This window comes from Budorcas taxicolor, chromosome 25 (genome assembly GCF_023091745.1).
Source record: "Budorcas taxicolor isolate Tak-1 chromosome 25, Takin1.1, whole genome shotgun sequence".
In the NCBI taxonomy this organism is placed as follows: Eukaryota; Metazoa; Chordata; class Mammalia; order Artiodactyla; family Bovidae; genus Budorcas; species Budorcas taxicolor.
This window is the reverse complement of record NC_068934.1, coordinates 7973489-8001008: the sequence shown is the minus strand read 5'-3', so window position 1 is coordinate 8001008 and position 27520 is coordinate 7973489. Positions and strand designations below refer to the sequence as shown.

The 27520-nt window shown below is 40.8% G+C and overlaps 1 protein-coding gene across 1 annotated transcript in view; it reads right to left on the bottom strand.

The window, feature by feature from the left end:
• The window catches only part of CTSC (cathepsin C), a 41995-nt gene that overhangs the window by 4378 nt on the left and 10097 nt on the right, over window positions 1-27520 (bottom strand). The window contains exons 3-5 of the mRNA XM_052661941.1: window positions 15855-16021; window positions 10569-10724; window positions 5078-5193 (exon numbers count right to left, since the gene is read on the bottom strand). Coding sequence (XP_052517901.1) covers window positions 5078-5193; window positions 10569-10724; window positions 15855-16021 — 439 coding nt within the window. The remainder of the gene's footprint in view (window positions 1-5077; window positions 5194-10568; window positions 10725-15854; window positions 16022-27520) is intronic.

Below are 27520 nucleotides of genomic sequence, written 5' to 3'. Positions count from 1 at the left end.
GCTGCCTTTGTTCTCTTTAATAAATGTGAATTTAGTAATTTAGTGACTGCCTTCCTCAGAAAAATATTCATAACATTATATTTTAAAAGTATGAGGGGCATCATTTTTCTCTTCTCCAAGTAAATGTTCATTCATGTCTTTCCCTGAGAACAAAGGAATACCAGGATATTCTAAGCTCAGTCTCCGGCGTGCTATGAAAGAAAGTCAAAGTCTTAGTCGCTCAGTTGTGTCTGACTCTTTGTGGCCCCGTGGACGGTAACCCGCCAGGCTCCTCTGTCCATGGAATTCTCCAGGCAAGAATACTGGAGGGGGTAACCATACCTTCTCCAGGGGAGCTTCCCAACCCAGGGATTGAACCCAGGTCTCCCGCACTGCAGGCAGATTCTTTACCATCTGAGCCACCAGGGAACATTCTAAACTCTACTTGAATTACTTAATACTATTTTCCTTAAACTAAACTGAATTTCCTGGAGTGTTTACAGAAATCTGTCTTCTTCACCTTGATGCAGTGAAGGAACTCAGTGCATCTCTGTAGAAAGAAGTCAGATTATGAACAAGCAGACACATATTTATAGCCAGGAAAAAGTTGTTTCAATGGAAACAGTCAGTCTTTACTTTTAGTCTATTAGTGCCCCGTCACCCTTTAACTGCTACCATTTCTGACGGCTCCCAAAATTCTCCCCATAAACATCTCAGATTTATCCATACTGCTTTTGCTAAATTGTGACAATTAGAAGAGAGACATTTGGAAGGGGGCCTTGGAATTCATCCAGTGTACAATCTACTCACTTGATGATGCATACACTGAGACTCAGAAAGAGGCAATGGCCTGGCCAGTCACCAAACTAAAGGACGGCAGATGCCAGCGCCCAGCTGCCTCCTAACAGGAGAAGGCAATGGCACCCCACTCCAGTGCTCTTGCCTGGAAAATCCCATGGACGGAGGAGCCTGGTAGGCTGCAGTCCACGGGGTCGCACAGAGTTGGGCACGACTGAAGCGACTTAGCAGCTGCCTCCTAAGGAATACCGTTTTCTTCCATTTACAGATCCATATCGACTTTAAAGAATTCTCAGATTTCCTTTCCCCATCTTCCAGTCACTCGGCAGACCAAAACTAACTTGTCCATTTTGTTTTGGAAGTCATCTAAATAATACTGCCCTTAGGACTCCTCTTTCACATGATAGAAAGTCAGAGAACTAGACGAGTGCCAATAAATGGCAAAGCCAATGTTCCTGTCATGAGACATCAGTAATATCACAAGAGAGTCTAGAAACAATCCCAATTTGGCCATTTAGCAGTCTTGGCCCATGGCAGTCACAGAAATAACTCTGTTGGCTTTAAGTATTAAACCTTCATTATCAGGCCATCCAGCACTGTGTGAGGGACAGGCTACAAGTCCATTCCAGGACTCAGAATGTGCTATTACCAGAGAAATTACAACGAGGAGGGAAGGAAATAATCTTCCTCAAGCCTGTGATGTTCCCAAGGTCAGCTGCTGAAGTAATTAACATCTCTTCAAAAGTCAAGGCCAGAGTCTAGATTCCAAAAGGACCATTTTCTTTTAAGAAGATAACAGGGCAACAAAGAATAGGAGGACTTTCCTGGTGGATCCCTGGTTAAGAATCAGCTCCCCAATGCAGGAGGTAAGAGTTCAATTCTTGGGCTAGGACGATACCCTGGAGGAGGAAATGGCAATGCACTCCAGTATTCTTGCCTGGGAAATCCCATGGACAGAGGAGCCAGGTGGGCTACAGTCCATGGGGTCGCAAAAGAGTCAGACAAGACTTAGCAACTAAACAACAACAATAAAAAGAAAAGAATAAGAGGGGGAGTTGGCCCAGACAGAGTTCTGCGGTAATCAAGTTTCCATAATCTCAAATAGATAATGTGACTGCCACATGGCTTAACTGCATGTTAACGCTCAGCCTTCACCTTCTAACAGCGGTGAACACACTGAACGGGTAGTAAGGAGCCAGGATTCTTTTTTGCCCTTCCCACTCACCCCATCAGTCAGCTATGTGACTGGGCAATTCACTTGACCTTTCTGACATTTCTTGTCATCTTGGATGTAAAAGGAATAGGGTGGAACAGTTTAACATCCCTGCCTTCCAGCTTTAGTATAAACAATAGTTGGAAGAAGACTAAAATGAACTAGATTTTTAAAGTTAGGAAACCACTCTGCATTTCCTAATTAATGTGACCTGAAAGATACTCCCCTTCTCTCTTGAAGACACAATAATAAAGACAGCACAACTGGGAGATGAACAAGGAAAGTCCTTCTCTTCCAATTTCCTAGCTCTCTTCCCTCTCACATGCAAAGTAAACCTTAGTTATAAGGCTGGTGCTTACAGGGTAAAAGTTTATCCCCCTACCCAGGACTTTTTTTTTTTTTTTTCATTACTCTTAATTTGCTCTCTGAATAGAGAAAAGTTGTAAATTCCCTGAACTGTGGGTAATTTTGAATTCTATAGGACACTGGTGTATTTAAGTTAGTGGAAACTTCCAAGTAGCCCAGTTAGTAGGAAGAGAAAATAATTTTTTTCATAACCTAAAGTACAGAACACCACGAAGAAGTCAGAAGAGGAACCACTGAGTACACTATTTTCTCAGATATCTGAGAAGATACCACAGATAAGGGATCAATTTAAAAGCAATGAATCACTCAAAGCCCTCTGTTTTTAAACTGCCCATGTCTATACAAACCATATTTATAATACGCAAAGAATATGGAATATTACAGACAACAATAGCTTTAACTGAGCTACAAGAGAGACACTGTCAAAAAATCTGTGGTTAGAAAGTCTGATTTCCTTCGAATTATTATCTCAGCACTAGTCAATCAAACCTTTTTGGGAAGTGAGCTGAATGAAATTTTTCCTCCAACTTTCTCGTTTTTTTTTTTTTTGGGCGGGCACACGTTTATTGCGGCCGAGCCGGGTCCAACTTTCTCTTAATGAATTTTTTAAACGCCCTACTTACAGAAGTTATATTGTATCTTAATGTTTTGTTTTTAAGTCTTGCTAAGCTGTAGTCTCTACAAAGGACTGTATCATATTAGTCTTCATATCCTCAGCCTTTAAACAAAAATTCCTGACACATTAGATACCCTATAAATACAAAACAGTGGGAAAAACCATGTGCTAAGCCCTCAACAGTCAATGCGTAGTATCTACTTAATCCTCTCCAGTAAGGACAGGAAACCTATTTGATGACAGAATAAATCTTAATCATCAAATCTTTTTAACTGACTTTCCATTCATTTCTCAATTACCTTTAACTTTCTCTCATTTCCAATCCCTCATTTTCAAAGAAGCTGTCCCCTTTCCAAGAAGGACCCACACTTTCTCTGGAGCCAAAGAGCCCAAGAATAACTGGCACAAAGACAAAGAGATGAGACCTCCAGTGCCAGATAAAGGACAGGAACCCTGCTGCTGCAGGACTTGCCCAAAGCCCCATACATTCAGAACACTCTCCAAGGATGCAGTGGGGATGAACTGAAGGGGTGGTGGTGAATACTAAGAACCGGGAGAGGCTGATCACTGAATTTTTAGGAAAGGGGAAGGGAAGTTTATCTTTGGGTGTTATTAATGTATAATCCTTTCAGGAGACACCAATCAGAATGTTTCCAGACAGCAAATACTACACCCACTTTATAGTAACAAATCAGTCTTGCATACAGCTGTCTTCAAAATGAGCTTAGAAGTAATAAACCTGAGCATTGTATAAATGATTCTCCAATCACTGTTGGCTAAAATTTAGGCTAAGATAATTTGCTCTCAAGTGCTATTAGAGGCGTTATTAAATCTACTCATACTGTATCTAATTTTCAGAAACAACTGAAAAAATGCAATTATAGTGATAATGCTGGTAAACACTCCACCGGGAAGCTGAGTTAATACTTCCCACTGTATGTCATATCCTGATGTAAAGTTAATTGAAAGATCCTTACACAATTCAAAAAATCTACTTCATCAGCAAAAAAAAATTAAGGATTCATTTTCTGGGCTCCTATAATTAGACTAATGATGGGGGAGGGGTGGGGGGAGAGTGGGTAGACACTTAAAGGATTCCAGAATAAAGAAGATACGGTGTGTGCATACACACACACACACACACACACACACACACACACACACACACACGCAGTGGAGTATTGCTCAGCCATAAGAAAATGAAATAATGCAATGTGTAGCAACATGGATGAACCTAGAGATTATCTTACTAAGTAAGTCAGCCCTCCAGGCTCCTCTTTCATCGGGACTCTCCAGGCATGCACACTGAAGTGGGCTGCCATGCCCTCCTCCAGGGGATCTTCCCAAACCAGGGACTGAACCCAGGTCTCCCGCACTGCAGGCGTTCTTTACAGACTGAGCCACCAGGGAGGCTCAGGAATACTGAGGAGGTAGCCTATACCTTCTCCAGGGATCTTCCCAACCCAAGAATCAAACCAGGGTCTCCTATACTGCAGGTGGATTCTTTACCAGCTGAGCTACAGGGGAAGCCCAAGGGAATCACAGAGAAAGACAAATAACATATGATATCACTTATTCGTATCACATATTCACATTAAACTATAATGGAAAAGAATCTGAAACAGTATATAAAAGCTGAATCACTTTGTTGTACACCTGAAACTAATACAACATTCTAAGTCAACTATATTTCAGTTAAAAAAATGAAAGATTCCAACAAACCACCTGCAGAAGGAAGACAAGAAAGACTAATTTTAGCTGCAATTCTTTGTTGCAATACAAGTCTCCGTAACTTGGAGCGCAAATGAGTTTGGCTTATATACTACTCTAATGAATTTCACTAGCTATCTGGAACACACACTGAGGAGGACACTGAAGAAATGCTGAGCTCAGCTGGAGAGATCACGTATTACCAGTGTCTGTCAAGGATACAAAAAGAAGAAGTGCGTATTCATTAGCTATAGATTTTCTATTTCTTTACTAAAGTAGATCATACCAGTTTCATCTCTGTATCCCCAGAATGTGAGAGCCTGGTACATAGTAAATGTTCAATAAATATTTCAGAATGATTTAATACAAAAGAAAAAAATCAGACATTTTTTTACCTTGGTTTCGAACAGGAGTAACAAAATTGATACCGTGAACATTTCTCCAATCCCAGGATTTTGGCAAATGCAAAATCTTTTTCTGTATTTCAGCAGTTATAGGTGCAGGTTTGGGCCTAGGATGGAAATAGACACTTGACATCAATACATAGTCTTTCCTTTGAGGATGATTTCCTAACCTTTAATCCCATAATTTCAACTACCTGGCTGGCTAGGATATAGATTCAGATCCAAAGAACCCTTGTCCATCAGTGTTTTAATGTGTCTATAATACAAAATATGTCTATTATACAATGTGTCATTATACAACTAAGTTAGGTAGATTGCCCTTTTTTTTTTTCAATTTATTTATTTGGCTATGACTGGTCTTAGCTGTGGCATGTGGGATCTTTAGTTGCAACATGTAGGGTCTAGTTCCTTGACTAGGGATTGAACCCAGGCCTCCTGCATTGAGATCACAGTGTCTCAGCCACTGGCTACTGGAGAAGTCTTAAAATTACCCATCTATTTTTCAGGATCTAGTAATTTTCCCCTATGAAATAATATTGGTTTTATATATTCCCATTGCTAGTTTTAGTATGCCTAAATAACAGCATTCTCTTTTCATATATTTTGACCCAAAAACGTAGATATGGGAAATTGAAGATGACCTACAAAGGTTTTAGAGAAAACAGAGGAATTACTGATGTTTGACTCTATGGAGGGTGGTGATGGTAGTCACAAAAGAAGTGAAAGGCAGAGAAATAGAGGATGTAAGTAGAAGAAGGCAAACTAGGTCAATAAACAGATAAGAGTAAGACATAAAGACACCTACAGTGGCTTCACACTTCCTAGCTGTATGACACTCGTCAAAGAACTTAACATCATAAAACTATGTCACCTCCTGTTATGATGCGCATAGTCATAGCTACCTCTAAGCACTGTTATGATAATTCAATGCAATAATGACTAATGTGCTTAAAACATTACCTAGTCTTGGATGTCTTTAATAACCTATTAAGCTATTATGGTGATTACCAAGACCATCAACATCCATGTCTTTAAGACTATATATGCTGCTGATACATTTAAGTAACTATCTTACATGTGAACAAAACACTCAATTGAAGTGTTAACTTCCTTCTTCCTACATCCTATAGGCAAGAGTGTTTATCCGTCAGTGCACACACAGACAGAATAAAAGCAACGTGATAAATGAAGCTCAATGGTATGAAAATGAAGTGAGTGAAAGAGGAAGCTGGGTGGCAGAGAAGTGAGAATTACAAACATCATAGGCACCTTATACATTATTGGCTCTTCATCATTTGGGTCCAGATTCTTAAGAATTTGGAGAAAGCTCTGGGCTCACTCAGAGAGATGTCCATAAATGGTACATTTTCCTACAATTTGAGCAGGTTCAGTTTCAGAGATTCAGGTTAAGAATCTCTGAGTTTCTATTATGTCACTTTCAGCAGATCTAACGTATATACAAAAATGCTGCTGAAAACCAGGCAGCTAGACCACAATGTCTGGCTTCAACATCTCCCACTTCTATCTCATCTTAAACCTTCTAAGGAGACTTATTAGCCTTAAAAACAGGGCTTCATAAATCTATCTCTTCTCTAAAACCAAGGTGGTTGGGTGGAAAGAGAAAAATTCAAGTACAGGAGTTCTTCAGAAACATGGCATCAGATACATGGCAATGCAGTTGTGTCTCAGGCTCAAATCTTTCAGACAGGAGCCCTGGTCTCCCTAAGGTTCCAACACTGATCGCATCTCCACTGGGGGCTCCTGTGGATTGCTACTGGACAGCTCTCAACTTTCCGTCTCACACAGACACAGGATGGCTCTTTCACTTTAGCAAATCTGAGAAGGGATACAATACGCTGCCTTTCTGAATTTGGACTAAACAGAACATCTCGTAGACTAGTCACTCCTTAGAATATACTATGAGAAACATTATACAAAAAAAATTTTTTTGAGACAGGGGTATAATTATGAGAGAATGCTATCAGTCAGACAGGAAGAAAACTCCATACAGTCTCAGAGTAGAAAAATGCCAGATTATGATCATTAGTCTGCAGAAGAAAACCTTAGCAATGAATCTTATTGTTGTTCATTTGCCAAGTTGTGTCCTACTCTTTATGACGCCATGGACTGCAGTACGTCAGGCTCCTCTGTCCTCCACTATCTCCTGGAGTTTGCTCAAATTCATATCCACTGAGCTCAGTTCAGTTCAGTCGCTCAGTTGTGTCCGACTCTTTGCGACCCCATGAATTACAGCACGTCAGGCCTCCCTGTCCATCACCAACTCCTGGAGTTCACCCAAACTCATGTCCATAGAGTTGGTGATGCCATCCAGCCATTTCATCCTCTGTCGTCCCCTTCTCCTCCTGCCTCCAATCCCTCCCAGCATCAGAGTCTTTTCCAATGAGTCAACTCTTCGCATGAGGTGGCCAAAGTTTTGGAGTTTCAGCTTCAGTATCAGTCCTTCCAATGAACACCCAGGACTGATCTCCTTTAGAATGGACTGGGTGGATCTCCCTGCAGTCCAAGGGACTCTCAAGAGTCTTCTCCAACACCACAGTTCAAAAGCATCAATTCTTCGGCACTCAGCTTTCTTCACAGTCCAACTCTCACATCCACACATGACCAATGGAAAAACCATAGCCTTGACTAGACAGACCTTTGTTGGCAAAGTAATGTCTCTGCTTTTCAATATGCTATCTAGGTTGGTCATAACTTTCCTTCCAAGGAGTAAGCGTCTTTTAATTTCATAGCTGCAATCACCATCTGCAGTGATTTTGGGGCCCAGAAAAATAAAGTCTGACACTGTTTCCACTGTTTCCCTATCTATTTCTCATGAAGTGATGGGACCAGGTGCCATGATCTTAGTTTCCTGAATGTTGAGCTTTAAGCCAACTTTTTCACTCTCCTCTTTCACTTTCATCAAGAGGCTTTTTAGTTCCTCTTCACTTTCTGCTGTAAGGGTGGTGTCATCTGCATATCTGAGGTCCACTGAGTAGGTGATGGTATATAACCATCTCATCCTCTGACACCTCCTTCTCCTCCTGCCCTCAATCTTTCCCAGCATCAGGGTCTTTTCCAGTGAGCTGGCTCTTTGCATCAGGTGGCCAAAGTATTGGAGCTTTAGTTTCACCGACAGTCTTTCCAATGAATATTTAGGGTTGATTTCTTTTAGGACTGACTGGCTTGATCTCCTTACAGTCCAAGGGACTCTCAAGAGTCTTCCCTAGCACCATGATTCAAAAGCACCAATTCTTTGGCATTTGGCCTTCTTTATCATCCAACTCTCACATCTGTATATGATTACTGGAAAAACCATAGCTTTGACTAGACGGACCTCTGTTGGCCAAGTGATATCTCTGCTTTTCAATTCACTGTCTAGATTTGTCATAACTTTCCTTCCAAGGAGCAAGCATCTTTTAATTTCATGGCTGCAGTCACCATCCTCAGTGATTCTGGAGCCCAAGAAAATTAACTCCGTCACTGCTTCCACTTGTTTCCCTTCTATTTGTCATGAAATGGTAGGACCATATGACATGATCTTAGTTTTTTAAATGTTGAGTTTTAAGCCAGCTTTTTCACTCTCCTCTTTCAAGTTCATCAAGAGGCTCTCTAGTTCCTCTTCACTTTCCGCCATTAGAATGGTATCATCTGTGCATCTGAATTGTCGATATTTCTCCCCGCGATCTTGATTCCAGCTTGTGATTCATCCAGTCCGGCATTCGGCCAGCAATGTATTTTAGTTAACCATTAACCTATCAGTGGTCTGTTTAAACAATAAAACTTGACCAAAGGACTCTATAGCTATTAAGAAAATAATCATTATATTCTCTGAATATTAGACAATGCTTCGATATACTAAAAGAAAATAACCTATCTACACAATGTACTGAGTCCCATTAGCTTTTCCAATTGGTTTCCTACCCTTCAGTTACATCAATTTCTCCTGCAGCAAGGTACGGCATTACAAGAGTGTCATTGGTCCTTTAATAAATGTTAAGGGATTACATATGCTAAACTCAGCTATAGTTTTCAGGGAGTAAAAGAAATCTACCAAACTCCTGACTATATAAATTCAAAGAATGATATAATTTCCCATCAGATGCATATCATGGGGTATGTAAACTAACATGGGAAATGCCACTTCTGGCTGACGGCAGGAGAAGTATATTGATAAATATGTAACTTTTTTTTTTTTGCTGGACATCAAAACTGAAAGAATTTTGAGATTTTTACAGGTGGCAAATTTGATGGTTTTTATAGGCAGGTTCAGGGGTATGTGAGGCAAAGAGAATTTCATGAATGGTGGTAGAAGAAAGTTTTCAGTAATTGTTTGTCATACTGTTTGAAAGCAGGTCAGTTCAGTTTAGTTCAGTTCAGTCGCTCAGTCGTGTCTGACTCTTTGTGACCCCATGAATCGCAGCACGCCAGGCCTCCCTGTCCATCACCATCTCCCGGAGTTCACTCAGACTCACATCCATTGAGTCAGTGATGCCATCCAGCCATCTCATCCTCGGTCATCCCCTTCTCCTCCTGCTCCCAATCCCTCCCAGCATCAGAGTCTTTTCCAATGAGTCAACTCTTCTCATGAGGTGGCCAACGTACTGGAGCTTCAGCTTCAGCATCATTCCTTCCAAAGAAATCCCAGGGCTGATCTCCTTCAGAATGGACTGGTTGGATCTCCTTGCAGTCCAAGGGACTCTCAAGAGTCTTCTCCAACACCACAGTTCAAAACCATCAATTCTTCAGCGCTCAGCCTTCTTCACAGTCCAACTCTCGCATCCATACATGACCACTGGGAAAACCATAGCCTTGACTAGACAGACCTTTGTTGGCAAAGTAATGTCTCTGCTTTTCAATATGCTATCTAGGTTGGTCATAACTTTTCTTCCAAGGAGTAAGCATCTTTTTATAGGCAGGTTCAGGGGTATGTGAGGCAAAGAGAGTTTCATGAATGGTGGTAGATGAAAATTTTCAGTAATTTTTTGTCATACTGTTTGAAAGCAGGTCAAGGTGATAAACAGAGTTATGGTCAAATTTAGATGGTTTTGATTACCAGGCTAAATTTATTCCTTAGACAACTGGTAGTAACCTGATCACAGCTGAATATAGGAAGATGTAACTGGCAGTATTTTATAGAATGGCTAAGAATGGGGACAGGGAGGGAAAGAGATCAAAAGGACAGAAGACAGGAAGCTGATTCATCATACAGGTGAGAGACGATAAAGCCCTCAAGCCAAAGTGGAGAAATGGAAAGAGAGCAAAGGAAGGAGCAGATGCTGAGAAAGCAAAGCCCATTAAACAGGACCTGGAGAACATCAGAATATGTATGAATAAGAGAGGGGCACGGTCAGAGAAAAGATAATATAAACATCTAAGCTGGGATAACCAATAAAATAGTGAGCAACCCAGGCAGGGCTGGTTAGAAGGGAAGATATCAACCAACACATATCTTTATCCGTGATAAAGAGATGTGCTTTATTACCTTGGAATTCTCCGGCTGTGGCCACCACCTCTCCTGATCATCTCTTTTAGGGTAAGAGTCTCATATTCCACATATGGGGCTGCAGTCCAAGACTTCTGAATGGCATTGATAGCTTTCACAAAGTCGTGGTTATATCTGTAGAGCCTATTAGAATACCTGCCAACAAAAGTTAAGATGGCTTCAGATACACTCTTTACTGATGCAAACAGATCTCATTAAAATAGGCACTCAGACCCTGGGCCTGAGTGTAAAGCGATATTATCCTTCAGGAAGGCAACTGGGTATATCCATCTCTCTCTCTCTCTATCTCTACATTTATATCCACAGCCTAGAACTGGAATGCCTCCTGTGAAAATAAAATTTAAGTGAACTAAGATAACTGTATAAGGATGTTCAGTGAAACACTTTTATACTAGTAATAGATTATAAACATAAATTCTAAAACAAAGAATGGATTAAATAAATAATGGCACTTCATTTGCTATACAGTTTATTCAGTAAACATGTCTGGAAGATTATTTAGTGATATGGGAGAATGTTCACACTATATTAGACAAGAAAGCAGACTATCAAAGAAGTTGACACAGCACGAATCAATTTTTTGTGAAAGTGTACATTTATATTGATACTATAAAGTACATACAACCAAGGTTCTCTCTGAGCAGTAACATCGAATCACACCTCTATTAATACAATTTCTACAATGTACCTTTTAAACTTGACAATGGTAAAAAAAAAAAGGTGGCGGAGACAGAGAAACTGTCTTCAATGTGTATATGTGACACAGTGGGAAAGAACCTGCCTGCTAATGCGGGAGGCAAAAGAAACTCAGGTCTGGTCCCCGGGTCGGGAAAAGCCCCTGGAGGAGGAAATGGCAACCCACTCTAGTATTCTTGCCTGGAAAATTCCATGGACAGAAGAGCCTGGTGGGACACAGTTCATGGGGCTGCCAAGAGTTGGACACAGCTGAGCACACAAACTTGACCTTTTAAACTTTGCCATAATAAAAAAGGGGGTGGGTGAAGTGCAGCGAAACTGTTGTCAGTGGACATATGGCAAGGCAAGTATCACAACCACATGATGAAAGTTGTTCCGTATGGACAAGGTTTATATCCTTGTCACTCAGATTTGGTTCTTGAGCCAGCATCAGCAGAAGCACCTGGAAGCTTGCTAGAAAGGCAGACTCTAAATGTCATTCCAGGCCACCTGAATCAGAATCGACATTTTAACAGGATTCCCAGATGATTCACAGCAACATTAAATACTGAGAGGCACTGGTTTAACTGATGCTAAATGCTTGGACAGAGATGCAAACAAATCTAATATACAAAGAGCATGTTTACAAAGACAAAAGACTGAGGGAGTTGATGATTCATTTAACTCAGACACATATTACACCTATGTGCCAGGTGCCAGGAATTACAGAATTCACCATGTTATTTCTACTAAAAAAAGGTTCTATGACTTAAGTATGACTTGCTATCCATATAGTATATGGATAACTTCATATACTATACATACATGTAAGTTATACATATAGTAAATAAGTTATACTATATGTTATATTATGTAAGTTATTACATATTATATAACTTATTAGATAAGTTATATTTACTCTAAGTTATTCATATAGTGAGTGTATAACTTCCATTAACATTCAGTTATACTAAGCAAGATATACCTAACCTGAGTAACTTTAGGCATACTGTGAACTTTTCTTTCTCTTTTAATTCAGATGTTCAGAGAGAGAGTATTGAGATATAGCCAAACAACCTGGAAGCACTGGCAATAATAACAGAAATGTGCAACCACATTGATAATGTTTTAATGTTTTTATCAAAGTACTTTCCCACTTTTTTCAAAGTGTGAAACCAGAGAGGTACATTTATTAAACATAAAACTCTCTGTATTCTATTTCTGACAAACTAGCAAACAACAAAAACAGTTACAGTTGTTTCTTCTTAAGACACAGGTTCAGTTCAGTTCAGTTCAGTTGCTCAGTCATGTCCAACTCTTTGCAACCCCATGGACTGCAGCACACCAGGCCTCCCTGTCCATCACCAACTCCCAGAGCTTACTCAAACTCAATGCCATCGAGTCAGTGATGCCATCCAACCATCTCATCCTCTGCCATCCCCTTCTCCTCCTGCCTTCAATCCTTCCCAGCATCAGGGTCTTTACCAATGAGTCAGCTCTTCGCATTAGTTGTCCAAAGTGTTGGAGTTTCAGCTTCAGCATCAATCCTTCCAATGAATATTCAGGACTAATTTCCTTTAGGATGGAGTGGCTGGATCTCCTTGCAGCCCAAGGGACTCTCAAGAATCTTCTCCAACACCAAAGCAAACACGTTTTTAAATTGTAAATATCTATCTTGAGATCTGATCATTAAGAGCTGAAAGAGACCTTGACGGTAACTTAGTCCTAAATGTTTATTTTCCAAGTGAGGCAACATAGATTCTGAGCACTCTGCTTATAGCTTCTTTACTAAATGAGGCAATGCTTGAAATATCAGAAAAGTACATAATACACAGTGAGCAGCTTCACAGGAAATGTGTCACTCAAGGGTCAAACCAAGCAAAGCAACTTAAAATCTATGTTCAAAATAGAGGGGATGAATTGGTCTAAATCTCGGGGGGGTGCCTTCCCAGATAAGAGCAATCTGTCCTCTTTGAACTCACGTCCCCCTTTTCTGCTACAGAGCCCTTCACTGCCTGTGTGGCCTGGCTTTGGGTGATCTGCTCATACACACTTCCAGGGGATTTCACAGTCAAATAAAATAGAAAATCTGCTACCAATAATATTTATCTTTTCCTTCCCAACTAATAAAGTCTGAAATCTCTTGTGTGGTTCACAGTGACTTACACTGGACCTGACTTAAGAAAAATATTAACTGTCTGTTACAAGCTAAATTCATGTGTTCATGTCCTAACCTTCAGTATATCAGAATGTGACTATATTGAGAGACATGGCCTTTAAAGGGGACATCAAGGTCAAATGTGGTCACACGGATGGGCTCTACTCCAGTATGACTGGTATGTGTGTGTGTGTTTGCTCAGTCATGTCAGACTCTTTGTGACCCTATGGACTAAAGGCTGCCAGGCTCCTCCGTCCCTGGGATTTCCCAGGCAAGAATACTGGAGCAGGTTGCCATTTCCTTCTCCAAGGGATTTTCCCGACCCAGCATCAAACCCAAGTCTCTTTCATCTCCTGCATTAGCACGTGGATTCTTTACCACTGAGCCACCTGGGAAGCTCACATGACTGGCATACTTATAAGAAATGGAGATTAGAACACAGACAGGCTGACTGTGTAGGGACAACTGTTGGCAGCCATCTGCAAGCCAGGGACAGAGTCCTCAGAAGAAATCAAACCTGCTGACGTGATGACCTTGGACTTACCGCCTCCAGAACTAGGAGAAAACAAATCTCTGTTGCTTAACCCAGTCTGTGTAATCTGTTATGTTAGCCTCAGCAAAAACATCACATAAATACTAAGAACTTGAAACTCGGTTATTTATTGCCGTAAGATTTATGTTAGATTAGTATCACCTATATTTGATGCAAAATAAACATGTATCTGCAAGGATTCTGCAACATCTTATTGTGCTGTGCTAAGTCATTTCAGTCTTGTCCAAATCTTTGTGATCCCAAGGACTGTAGTCCGCCAGGCTCCTCTGTCCACGGGATTTTCCAGGAAAGAATACTGGAGTGGGTTGCCATTCCATGCTCCAAGGGATCTTCCTGACCCAGGTATCAAACCCATGTCCCTTATGTCTCCCACATTGACAGGTGGGTTCTTTACCACTAGGGCCATCTGAGAAGCCTGCAACATCTTATTACATGGCAATAATAAAATGATTTTTCTGTATTAGGATTAGTTCAGTCACTCAGTCATGTCCGACTCTTTGTGACTCCACGGACTGCAGCATGCCAGGCTTCCCTGTCCATCACCAACTCCCGGAGTTTACTCAAACTCATCTCCATCAAGTCAGTGATGCCATCCAACCATCTCATCTTGTTGTCCCCTTCTCCTACTGCCCTCAATCTTTCCCAGCATCAGGATCTTTTCCAATGAGCCAGTTCTTTGCATCAGGTGGCCAAAGTATTGGGGTTTCAGCTTCAACATCAGTCCCTCCAATGAATACCCAGGACTGATCTCCTTTAGGATGGACTGGTTGGATCTCCTTGCAGTCCAAGGGACTCTCAAGAGTCTTCTCCAACACCACAGTTCAAAAGCATCAATTCTTCAGCACTCAGCTTTCTTTACAGTTCAACTCTCACATCCATACATGACCACTGGAAAAACCACAGCCTTGACCAGACAGACCTTTGTTGGCAAAGTAATGTCTCTGCTTTTGAATATGCTGTCTAGGTTGGTCATAACTTTCCTTCCAAGCAGTAAGCGTCTCTTAATTTCATGGCTGCAGTCACCATCTGCATTGATTTTGAAGCCCCAAAAATAAAGTCTGTCACTGTTGCCATTGTTTCTCATCTATTTGCCATGAAGTGATAGGACCGGATGCCATGATCTTAGTTTTCTGAATGTTAAGTTTTAAGCCAACTTTTTCACTCTCCTCTTTCACTTTCATCAAGAGACTCTTTAGTTCTTCACTTTCTGCCGTAAGGGTGGTGTCATCTGCATATCTGAGGTTATTGATATTTCTCCTGGCAATCTTGATTTTAGGTTGTGCTTCATCCAGCCCAGCATTTTGCATGATATACTCTGCTGCTGCTGCTGCTGCTAAGTCACTTCAGTCGTGTCCGACTCTGTGCGACCCCATAGATGGCAGCCCACCAGGCTCCACCGTGCCTGGGATTCTCCAGGCAAGAACACTGGAGTGGGCTGCCATTTCCTTCTCCAATGCATGAAAGGGAAAAGTGAAAGTAAAGTCGCTCGGTCGTGTCCGACTCTTAGCAACCCCATGGACGGCACATAAGTTAAATAAGCAGGGTGACAATATACAACCTTGACATACTCCTTTCCTGATTTGGAATCTGTCTGTTGTTCCATTTGCCTGTATAAGTCACTCAATTCTGTGGTCCTTTATATAAATATTCTTTAAAGCCCTCATTGGTCCATTACTTTAGAAGTATTTTGTAAAAATACTTTCTTCTCTCAGTTAAATCACTCAATGTATTTTTCCAGTAAAGTCGTACATAACATGGCTTATGTTTCTAAGTCAAATAAAGTTAATATAATCAAATTAAATTTTCCAAGGATTAATATAGACACATCCTTATAAACACCATACAGAACTAAATGGATCTTTGATTGATGACAACTCACGTTTCCTCGAGACCCGCAAGGTGTGCTGTGTTCACATTCACGTTCTCCGAGGTATTTCCTGTCTTCCTTCCAGTGAAACAGGCCCAGTTCCGGCCCAGCACGTCATGGACCCAGCCAGTCATGGTCTCATGGCAGTAACTGGTTACCTTGCCACCCTCTTCTTTATACTGCAACCAAGCAAGAGAAGGAAAAGCCTCATGAACCTGTTCTCTCTCAGGTCTGTTTCCTGGTCTCTCATTCACAGTAACGATGCCTCTTTTTCGTTTCACCTGAGGGACCAGCCTCAGTCAGGCAAAACAAAATCTGAGAGGTTTCAGTCTGAGAACTATTCTAAAAGAGGAAGAGAAAGAAACATTTTTAGGATTAGCATCACTGACCACCGAGCAAAATTTACACAACCAACACTGCAACAGAATGAAAGGCAGGTGAAGAAAACAATATTTTTAAAGCAGCTGCTTTCTAAGGCACTTTACCAAAGTCACCTCATTTAATCATCACGGCAAGCCTCTGAGGAGACTGACCAGTGAGTAAGTGAGGCTCACCTCAGACAGCAAGCAGTGCCTACGGTAACAGAGCTGCGAAGGGGCAGAAACAACACAATCCTGCTCACTTCCTCAGACTGGTCCACTCAGAGAAGAGGTACTCCAGCAAAATACAAAAACCTTCCAAAGAATTCAAATTTTTTCTTCTGTCAACCTTCCAACTTAGCAAATTCTAATCATGAATGGGGAGTTAAAATATCCTAATTATTAAATATTCTCTCCACTTTATTTCACTAGCACAGCCTGTTGTTTTATATCAGTATTGACAATGAAAAATAACTACAGCTGGTCCTTGAACAGAGCAGGGGCACTGATACACCACGGGCAAAAATCCACATATAATTTTTCAATCATCCATCTGTATCCTGGGTGCTGCATTCAAGGAACCAACCAACCCTGGCTCACGTAGTACTGTAGTATGTATTTATTTTTTAAAAACTTGAATACAGTGGACTTGTGCAGTTCAAACCTATGCCATTCCAGGGTCAACTATATGAAGTGATAGATCAATAACTCACATACTTTGGCTCCAGAGCCCTAAAAAAACCCTCATATTTTAATATATCCTTATGGAGGAAGGATATATAATCCTGAATGAAAGTAGAGAGCATAGGAGGAGGAAAGAAAAAAAAATGCATGGTAAACTTTTTTAAGAAGGGACTTGAATACAGACAGTTTCAGGCACTGACTTCATAGAACAGAAGCACAAAAGCAGTGAAGGGCAACATAAAGATATGAGCACAGGCAGCTGTGTTTCACCGCTTTTCTTTACAAAGGCACACAGTAGGGTGGTTTCAGCCCACGGGATGTAGTCTGTGGACTCTTAAATCTAGCATAATGGATACTACTTCACCTGTGCTAGGTGGCCTGAGTAAGGGGCAAACAGTAAATACATTAACGTTTGCAGGTTATAAGGCTTCTGTCATTATCACTCTGCCCTGCCTTTGCAGTGTGAGAGGTACACCAGAAATACATAAAGGAATGAACCACAGTCTGTTCCAGTTAAACTTCATTTACAAAAACAGACCCATGGTTTGCAAACCCCAAGTTTAAAGTAATGTATAAGCTGAACTACACCTAAAGGTAAAACTACCTTACTGCATCCGAGTCTCTGAATTTTAGGCTTAGAGTTAAAAGGGCTTCCTTGGTGGCTCAGTAGTAAGGAATCTGTCTGCCAATGCAGGAGACATGGGTTTGATCCCTGGTATGGGAAGAAGAAAATGGCAACCCACTCCAGTATTCTTGCCTGGAAAATCCCATGGACAGAGAGACCTGGTGGGCTACAGTCTATGGGATTGTAAAGTCAGACACGACTTAGTGATTGTGTAACAACATGGAGTTAAAAATGCATGGTCTTAGAATCCAAATGAGCTCGGTCTGGATCCTGGGATTCACCACCCAGTAGGCTGCACTGGGTGAGTGACTGCAGGCTACTCACGTGTACATTTTGCTCTGTCTTGGTGCTTCATGATACTGTGAAGCTTGCATCCCTACCCCGAGCTGAGAATATCTCCACAAGCATAGGTTTGACTCACCATTCCTCATGTCCCTGCTAAAGCCCCAACTTAGGACAAAGGAACACTGAAATAAAGGTCTAGGATATGACTGGGCTGCAACACTGGAGGGTATGTCACATGAAAAAGTTAATAAAAGTTCATATTTATTATGCTGAACTACCTGAAGCTATTTTCACTGATCAAAACCATCTAACGTTGGTAACCTCATATGATGTGGACAGGCCAGGCAGGGTTAGGCCACTGCTCCCCCCCACCAATGCTGTAGAATTCAAAAAGACATGTACCCCAATGTTCATTGCAACACCATTCAGAACATCCAGGACATGGAAGCAACCGAGATGTCCATCAACAGATGAATAAAGACGTGGTACATATATACAAAGGAGTATTACTCAGCCATAAAAAGGAACATACCTGAGTCAGTTCTAGTGAGGTGGATGAACTTAGAGCTTGTTATACGAAGTGAAGTTAGAAAAAGAACAAATACCATACATCAATGCATATGTATGGAAACTAGAAAAATAATACCAGTGAACCTATTTGCAGGGAAGGAAATGGAGACACAGACATAGAGAACAGACTTGCGGATCCATCGGGGAGGGAGAGGGTGGAATGAATTGAGAAAGTAGCACTGACATATATATATCCCTCATATCTAAAACAGTTGATGGGAAGTTGCTATGTAACACAGGGAGCCCAGCCTGGCACTCTGTGAGGACCCACAGGGGTTGGATGGGTGAGAGGAAGGAGCCTCATGTGGGAGAGCTTGTGTGCTAAGTCGCTTCGGTCGTGTCTGACTCTGTGCTATCACATGGACTCTAGCCCACCCGGCTCCTCTGTTCATGGGATTCTCCAGGCAAGAACACTGCAATGGGTTGCCATGCCCTCCTCCAGGGGATCTTCCACACAGGGACTGAACCCATGTCTCTTACAGGTCCTGCATTGGCAGGCAGGTTCTTTAGCACTAGCGCCAGCTAGGAAGCCCCATGTGGGGAGGGGTTTTATATATAAAATTATGATGATTTGCATTATTGTAGAGTCCTGTACAGCAGACTTCCCTGGTGGCTCAGACGGAAAAGCTTCTGGCTACAATGTGGGAGACCTGGGTTCAATCCCTGGGTCAGGAAGATCTCCTGGAGAAGGAAATGGCAACCCACTCCAGTACTCTTGCCTGGAAAATCCCATGGACGGAGGAGCCGGGTGGGCTGCAGTCCATGGGGTCGCGAAGAGTCGTTCACAACTGAGCTCACTCACTCACTCACTCACAGTAGAAACCAATAACATTGTAAAGCAATTTTCCTCCAATTAAACAAAAAAGTAATCTAACAAGGCTTTAAGAGTTTTTCAGAGCTACCTTGTCGAAAGTGTCAGATACACATAAATGAAAAAAAAAAAGCTAAACACAGGAGGATGTTCATCACAGAGGAAGAAGCTGGAGAAGGCTGCCTGCTTTTATAAACAGTGTTGCTGGAACTCAGCCAGGGCCACTGGTTTATAGTATCTTGACTCTGACTGCTTTGGTGCAACAGCAGCAGGAATGAGGTGCTGCAACAGAGACTATAAGACTCATAAAGCCTAAAACATTTACTATCTACCCTGCAAGAAAATGTGCTGACCTCTCTGTTTAGAACAATTTAAAAAAAAAGAGAGAGAGAACCTGGGAATTCCCTGGCGGTTCAGTGGGTAGGACTCCACACGCTCACCACCGGGGGCCCACGTTTGAGTCCTGCTGCAGTCCATGGGGTTGCAAAGAGTCGGACACGACTGAGTGACTGAACAAGAACAGGGAAATAAAATCCTACAACCTCGCAGGGTGTCCAAGGAAAAAACAAACAAAACAACCCAAGAGCTATTAACAGGAAAAAAATTACAAGATGGTACTTAAGTGGAATGTAAATATGTAAAATTTTTTATTAATATGAAACATGGTTTTCAAAAAGTAAAAGGTGAAAACAGCCTTTGGATGGACTTTTCTTGGTTGTTTATAAAAAAAAATAGTTATATAAAAAGTTATATAAAACCTTTTTAACTTTATAAAGTTATATATTTATAAAAAGATAGATTTTGTAAAGCTCATCACTTTAAAAAAATGCTATTTCCTAAGAATGAGAAACATGCCAACAAAGTCTTAAAAAAGAACATCTATGAGGGATGGTCCAAATGTTGCTAGAATAACTTTGTTCTGTCTGGGACTATGGTTAAGTTTCTTGAAAAAAAAAGAAAAAAAAACATTATTTATATATCCTATTGGACTGTAAGGAGATCAAAGCAATCAATCATAAAGGAAATCAACCCTGAATATTCATTGCAAGGACTGATGCTGAAGCTCCAATATTTTGGCCACCTAATGCGAAGAGTCGACTCACTGGAAAAGACCCTGATGCAGGGAAAGACTGAAGGCAAAAGGAGGAGAGGGATCTCCAACTCAACGGACATGAATCTGAACAAAATCCAGGAGATAGTGGAGGACAGGAAAGCCTGGCGTGCCATAGTCCATGCGATCACAAAGAGACAAAAATGACTCAGCGACTGAACAATAAGCCCTTTCACTTATATATCAAATACTTATCGGTCACATAATCCAGGCATTATGCTAAGTGCGAGCCATGCACACACTGTGTATTGATGTAGCACCCGACCTTAAGACAACGGGAACTCCGTGAACTATGCAAACATGTAATTCATGGGATTATTTATCTGAACCAAAACCATGTGGTTCAGCAAGTTAACCATGCTTGGAAAAGCCTGGGAAATTTCCCCAGAAATTTAGATCACAGATGAAATGACTTTCCCAACATACCAAAAGTTCAAGGCTTGCACGTTAGAAGAAATGGGCCCCATGTATTTCGTCAGTGTGGCTTTGTTTGCCTAGCAGGCACAGCTAGTCATAGTTATAAACATGATCGCTAATACGAAATGAATTTCCGTTTGAGGGAAAGGCTGACTTGTTACTTTGACTGGAGAAGAAGAAAAAAATCCTTAAAACATGACCAGCTGTGCTAAAGATCCTTACCGTTCATATTGATCAATGACTCTATACCCTTCATCATCAATATTACGGAACTACAGGATCCTAACATCTACCGATCACATCATACTTTATATACATTTTACAGATTACTCATAAATCTTAGAGGTTCAACAGAACATAAAGGTATAGACTTGGGGGACAGAAAGGAGACCTAAAAGAGGTGGCTGAACTAGAACTGAGAACCAAGGACTCTAAAACCAAGTGCTCTTCTCAAATACCACGCACCATTTCTTTATACACTCTGTCTTCTCACGGAGTGCCAGAGAAATAAACATACAAGTCACTGGCCAAAAACCCTGAGAGGAGATACCTAGAAACCACATAGGAAAGGCTTAAGCAATCTGCAAAAGGTTTTCATCTATATTATGTGAGTTTCAAAATGATTCTTTGGGATACTGTTCTCATGGGGAGAAAAAAAAAGGAGACTTTGCAAAGTTAAATAGAGAAGATATAATTCAAGTATGAGTTCAAATATTGTAAGAATCATTGCTTTATTCATTATTTCCTTTAAAAAAAAAAGGTGGAAATTAACTGGCCTTCATGAGTCAGATTCAAATTGTTGCCCTACACATCTTAAGGGTCACCTAAACTCTCCATCCAAGGAGAGACCCACATGGCTAAAGGTCATCTAATTTCACCTAATTTTAAAATTTTTGTTTCACTTAAACATTTGTTTCATCTGATTTCATCTAAGATCCACACATCTAAAGGTCATCTAATTTCACTTAAATTTTTGTCTAAGATTTTTGATTCGGGGCAGAGGTAGAGGACATGGCCTGCAGGCGTGACTCCTGGATGGCATCCAGTTCTGCCTCTTATAGGCTGTGTGATCCTGAGCAAGTTACTTACCCTCTTTGTACTCTCAGTGTCTTCATCTGCAAAATCAGGATGCTATAACAGACTCAGCCTCACAAGCTGTATTTTATAAATACTAACCCGTTTAATTTCACAGTAGCCTGTAGGGTTATTCTTTTCACATAAGCATTGTTCTCACAGTGAACAGGATTTTTTGCTTATTTGGTAACTAGGACACTAGCAGTAGAAAGCAATTATTTACTGGATGAGTAGTAAATAAATGAATAACAGAAAGAACAACAAATGCCAAATTCTACTTAAACAGTAACATGAGAAACTCGGAAAAGTTTATAATTAAAGCGTGATACTTTTATAATTAAAAAGGGTTCCCAGAGACCCAAGTTCTGACTCCTAGTATGACTTCAAGAATGTCAATTTTTCCTCTCCAAACCTGTTTCCTTACCTGTAAACTTAGGCTGACCTGAAAGTTCCAAAATATCCCCGCAAGTTTCCTAACTGCACAGTCTTTCCATCTATGGTTTTCTTATTATTCACAAAGTAGGTAAATAATTCAGACTCCCTACTTATACAGAGCGTCTATACATTCTCTGAACGTGCTTGTTAGTTGCTCAGTTGTGTCTGACTCTCTGCAACCCCATGAACTGCAGCCCACCAGGCTCCTCTGTCCATGGGATTCTCCAGGCAGGAATACTGGAGTGGGCAGCCACTCCCTTCTCCAGGGCATATCCCTGACCCAGGGATCAAACCCAGGTCACCTGCATCGCAGGCAGATTCTTTACCATCTGAGCCACCAAGGAAACCCCATCCAAACATTCTAAGTGATCCAAAATAATCCTAAAAACTATAACTGTTTTCACTCAAGCAAATTACTAAGAGAGGCTATATCCATTTATGTACCATTTTTTATACATTAATTTGATGGAATTATTTTCCATTAAAATTTTAATTTTATATTATTCTGTAGTTTTCCCAATCTAAAATAATACAGTCTTCTTTTAGAACCTGAAATTACGTTATGAAGGGGAGGAGAGGACTATAATACCACTATGCAGGACAGCTGTAATGTAGTAGAAAAGAAAGATTTAACCCACCCCAGAAGCCAAGTGCTTAGTACCTTGAGAGGACCATGCACTGTACCCCCATTATTTTCTTGATTTGAATAGTTTCAGTATTGCTGTCATTTTTTCTGCTACTGTAAAATACATCTTATGTGATTTCTGAAAATATTACCAAGTAGGAAATTGAAGTTTTGGCCACACTATCCAGCTTGAAATGTAGTCAAAATTTTTTCTAACCATTTTCATTTATTTTATTTATATAAACAGTCTCTGAATACTGACTTGCACAAATGAGATAATTTAAGTTTCTATTCATTGATGCCAATTCCTATTGCAACAAATAGATAATCACACAAAATTTGAAGAAATTACAAATCCTAGCACTTAAGTTTAGAAAACTACTAGCATTCAGTAACTATTCATTTGCTTCTTCAAAATTATCATTGAGTTGCCATTCTGAAAGCTGCCCTGCTTCACTTTCCTATTCATTTTATCAACTATTCAATTCCATCCAATTACCTAGCAATATTAACCAATTGAAAAAGAAAAGGTTGGGATATTTTAGAACTTATTTATCCTGGCTCTCATTCTCAACTGCTTTTTGACACTAAGTGTGAGAAAATCACTTACACCTTTTGTTCCACTGTTTTCCTGATTACATTGGCAAATATTTGAATACTTCCTTTCTGTAATGCACTGGCTATGAGAAAAAATGCTCTTTAGTAAAAAGGACTTTGCCCTTTAAATTCCCGTTCTTCCACTTATCATTTATGTAACATTGGACAAATCACAACTAAGGAGCCTCAATTTTGCCAGCTGGTAACAGGTATGATATCTACTTCATTGGATTCCTATCAAGGATAAAGATGACACTGACGTTAAGAGTTTAAAAACTTCTAAAATACTAAACAAGTAACAATATAAACACTACCATCTGTTACCATGGGGGATACGAAGCTGTTAAGACTTTATTCATGTCATCAAAGAACCTATACTCTCAAACCCAACTCTCAGCTGAGCAGCGGATAAAAGTTTTATTTTGTCAACCAGTGGTTTCCCAAAATGAGAAGATAATCACTAAAATATTAGAAAGAACATTTTATAATTTATATTTGTTTGTAATACAGAAATAAAACTGAAAACCAACTTCCACTATTAGTTCATATACAAAGTAACACTGATATGCCCACGCACTTCCAGTGTCAGAGGCTCACCTGTTAATAGCAGCGTGCTGCCTGTAAGATGGCTGGAACACGGCATATTCCTGCTCATGTGTGCATGCTTAGATTCACGCACATCTGATGTAATTTAACTCAAGTGGCTTACATCTGATGTAATTTAACTCAATGAACAAGTGGCTTCAAATTACAAAATGAACAAGTGGCTTCAAATAACACTTACAACGAAAACAGGATTTGCAAATACTAATGATGTAACTGGGCTTCCCTCAAAGCTCAGTTGGTAAAGAATCTACCTGCAATGCAGGAGACCTGGGTTCGATCCCTGAGTCGGGAAGATCCCCTGGAGAAGGAAATGGCAACCCACCACAGTATTCTTGCCTGGAAAATTCCATGGACAGAGGTGCCTGGCAGGCTCTAGTCCATGGGGTCACAAAAAAAGTCAGACACATCTTAGTGACTAAACAACAACACATACTGTGGAATACATAAGAAAAAAACTCTGGACATGTAGGTCTAATCCATCAAGCACCATTTTGGTAAAGAATACTTTGTGTGACATTAAATGATTTGATGATACACCGCACAAGTAGATTTCCTTCCAGCAATACGTAAGAACAGTGTTTACGCCATGCTCTGCCCTTTGTGTTCCGTGTCTGTCTCCACAAGTGCAGACTGTTTGCACACGCTGTCAGTCTGCGGTGTGAATAAAGCCTTTAGAACAAGGCACATCTTCCTAAACAGGTATTTCGCCAACCGTCCAGGACGGTCACATCTTTCATCAACAAACCTATGTCATTCCAAGGATTCCTTCTAGTTTTCTGCCCACTATTTCAGCTTGACCATTTGTTTTAAAAGTTGAGTTTTAATCAGTTGTGAAACTGATAAGAAATTGTGGCAGTGGTTGCAACCAAATAATTTCTAGCATTTTACTTAAGGAATTGGCAGTTGTGAAAACGGAGGGTCACAGATTTCCAGAGCTGAGACGATGTCCCCTTTAAAGCAAAATGCAGGTTCCAGAACTAGTTAAGAAAACAGCAAATTGATCCTCAGCAAGATAACCAAAGTCCCTTGGCTCATTCCTCACTTACTTGCTTGTAAACTCTTAAGATGTAGGGTTGAAAGAAATTTCAGAATTCATTGACTCTAGTACTGATGCTGAAGCTGAAGTTCCAATACTCTGGCCACCTGATGCTAAGAGGCAACCCACTGGAAAAGACCCTGATGCTGGGAAAGACTGAGAGCAGGAGGAGAATGGGGCAGCAGAAGATGAGATGGTTGGATTCTATCACCGACTCGATGGACCTGAGTTTGAGCAAACTCCGGGAAATAGTGAATGATGAGGAAGCCTGGTGTGCTGCCGTTCATGAAGTCGTGAGTAGTCGGAAACAACTGAGTGACTGGACATCAATAACAACATTCAGCTAGTGCTTCTCAAGGGGTGGGGCACAGATAACCCACGGCATCCCAAGCAAATATGGGTCTTTGGTTATCTAGGCTTTGGGGAACCACTGTAGACACCAATAAAGCTCAGTGTCTCCTGACAGCTGATTTGCGTGCATGCTCAGTCACTCAGCTGTGTCCGACTCTCTGCGATCCCATGTACTAGAGCCCACCAGGCTCCCCCGTCCCTGGGATTCTCCGGGCAAGAACACTGGAGTGGGTTGCCATTTCCTTCTCCAACGCATGAAAGTGAAAAGTGAAAGGGAAGTCGCTCAGTCATGTCTGACTCTTAGCAACCCCATGGACTGCAGCCCACCAGGTTCCTCCATCCATGGGATTTCCAGGCAAGAGTACTGGAGTGGGGTGCCAGTGCCTTCTCCGTTAGCCTCTATAGTCTCACACAAAAATTTAAAAATGACAGATAAGCAGAATAAAATTTTAAAAGTCTCATCCCTTTTCTACAAAGTCATTCAACAAATACGGCTTGAAGGTCCACCACAGCCTCTAAAGGACACAAAGGCAAAAATACTGTCAGAAACACAATGAAACAGGAAAACAACACAATGGTGTATTATTCAATCTTCTTTCTTTTACAAATATTTATTGAAGGTCTGTTATTTATCACATAGTGTGCTATACATAGGAAATAAAAAGGTCGGGAATACAGAGTTGATCACTGCCCTCAAGGAGTTTAAAAATCAGAGGGAAGGACACACAGGCAATTACAACAGAGAATGCTAAGCAGTAATCTCTTATGGGTGCTTCTAACACAGATACCTGCAATTTTGTACCCAAGTCTTCTATAATCAAAACAAACATTAAATGCAAAGTTACTCAAAGAAACCACTTTGGGAAAAAACTACTTTGGTAGGGGTGATTTTAAGTGCCTCGCTAAATATATACACACTTGTTGCTTTGTCAGTATTTACATCCAGTTTGAAAATACACAACTCTTACAGAACACTGGAGGCATGGAACATGATAAATTTTTTAGAACAGAACACCAAAAATATAAGCATAGCACCATTCCTGATTTGTGCTTCTAGGACCCTACAGAATTAAGTTTTTGAAAGCTGGTGTTACTTCTGAAGTCTCTGAAAAGATTAGAGACATGTGGATAATCTTCCGAAGTTCCCAGAGAAAGTTCTACATGCATTAAAATCTGAAGATAAGACAGGCTTTCAGTCTGGAGGAAGAAGACAGGCTCAAGTCATTCCTTTTACAGCAGAGTACTACCAGGTCAGAAATCCCTGCCAGGTACACCTGGAACCAACAGAATGGCGTCCTTCCCAGTGATGGAGAGAGCTGGGGAACCGCACAGATGCGGCACCGAGAACCTGAGTGACACAGAATCAGCAGGATGGAAGGAAGTATCCAGGCAGCAGCTGGATGTACTGTTCCTTAGTGTTTATAAGAGGCCACCTTTCCAGAACAGCAGACCAGTGCCTCTCAAACGACATAAGTATCTGAACCAATAAAGTAATGATGACAGCCTACCAGCAGAGAAAGATTTCTCCACTCAAGGACTAATTCAAGGGATGCAGAAAAGTCCTCCTAGGAAATATGAATTGGGTGGAGCCCCACGTTTCTGGTTTGCCAAAGCTGATGTTTAATCAGCTCTAAACAACTGAGGAGGAAACTAGTCCATTGTGTAGCAGGAAACAACTAAAAGGCAGCAATGGCTTTGAACAATAACTTAATTAAGAGAAGTAAGCTTGACAAGGGTACTTAATTCGAAGCTTATAAAACTCTCCTTCAATTTGGAGAACTATAAAAGGAAGGAGAAAGTAAATTTTTGTCTTGAATAAAGGGACCCAGGCTTAGGAAAGAAAATGAGTAGCCTCATTTGGTAAGGAAATCTCAGCTTCAGGCCAGTTCTTCTCCTAAAATTTTAACAAGAGCAATTCAGTGCATTGAACTAACATTTGGGATTCACCAGAAAATCTACCCAAATGTGACCTGAAGTACCAATATTTTTTTCTGAAACAAACTTGGCAAATAGCCCGTATCATTTTACAATTAGAAGCTGTGTGGGACTTCCCTGGTGGTCTGGTGATGAAGACTCCACACTTCAGTACAGG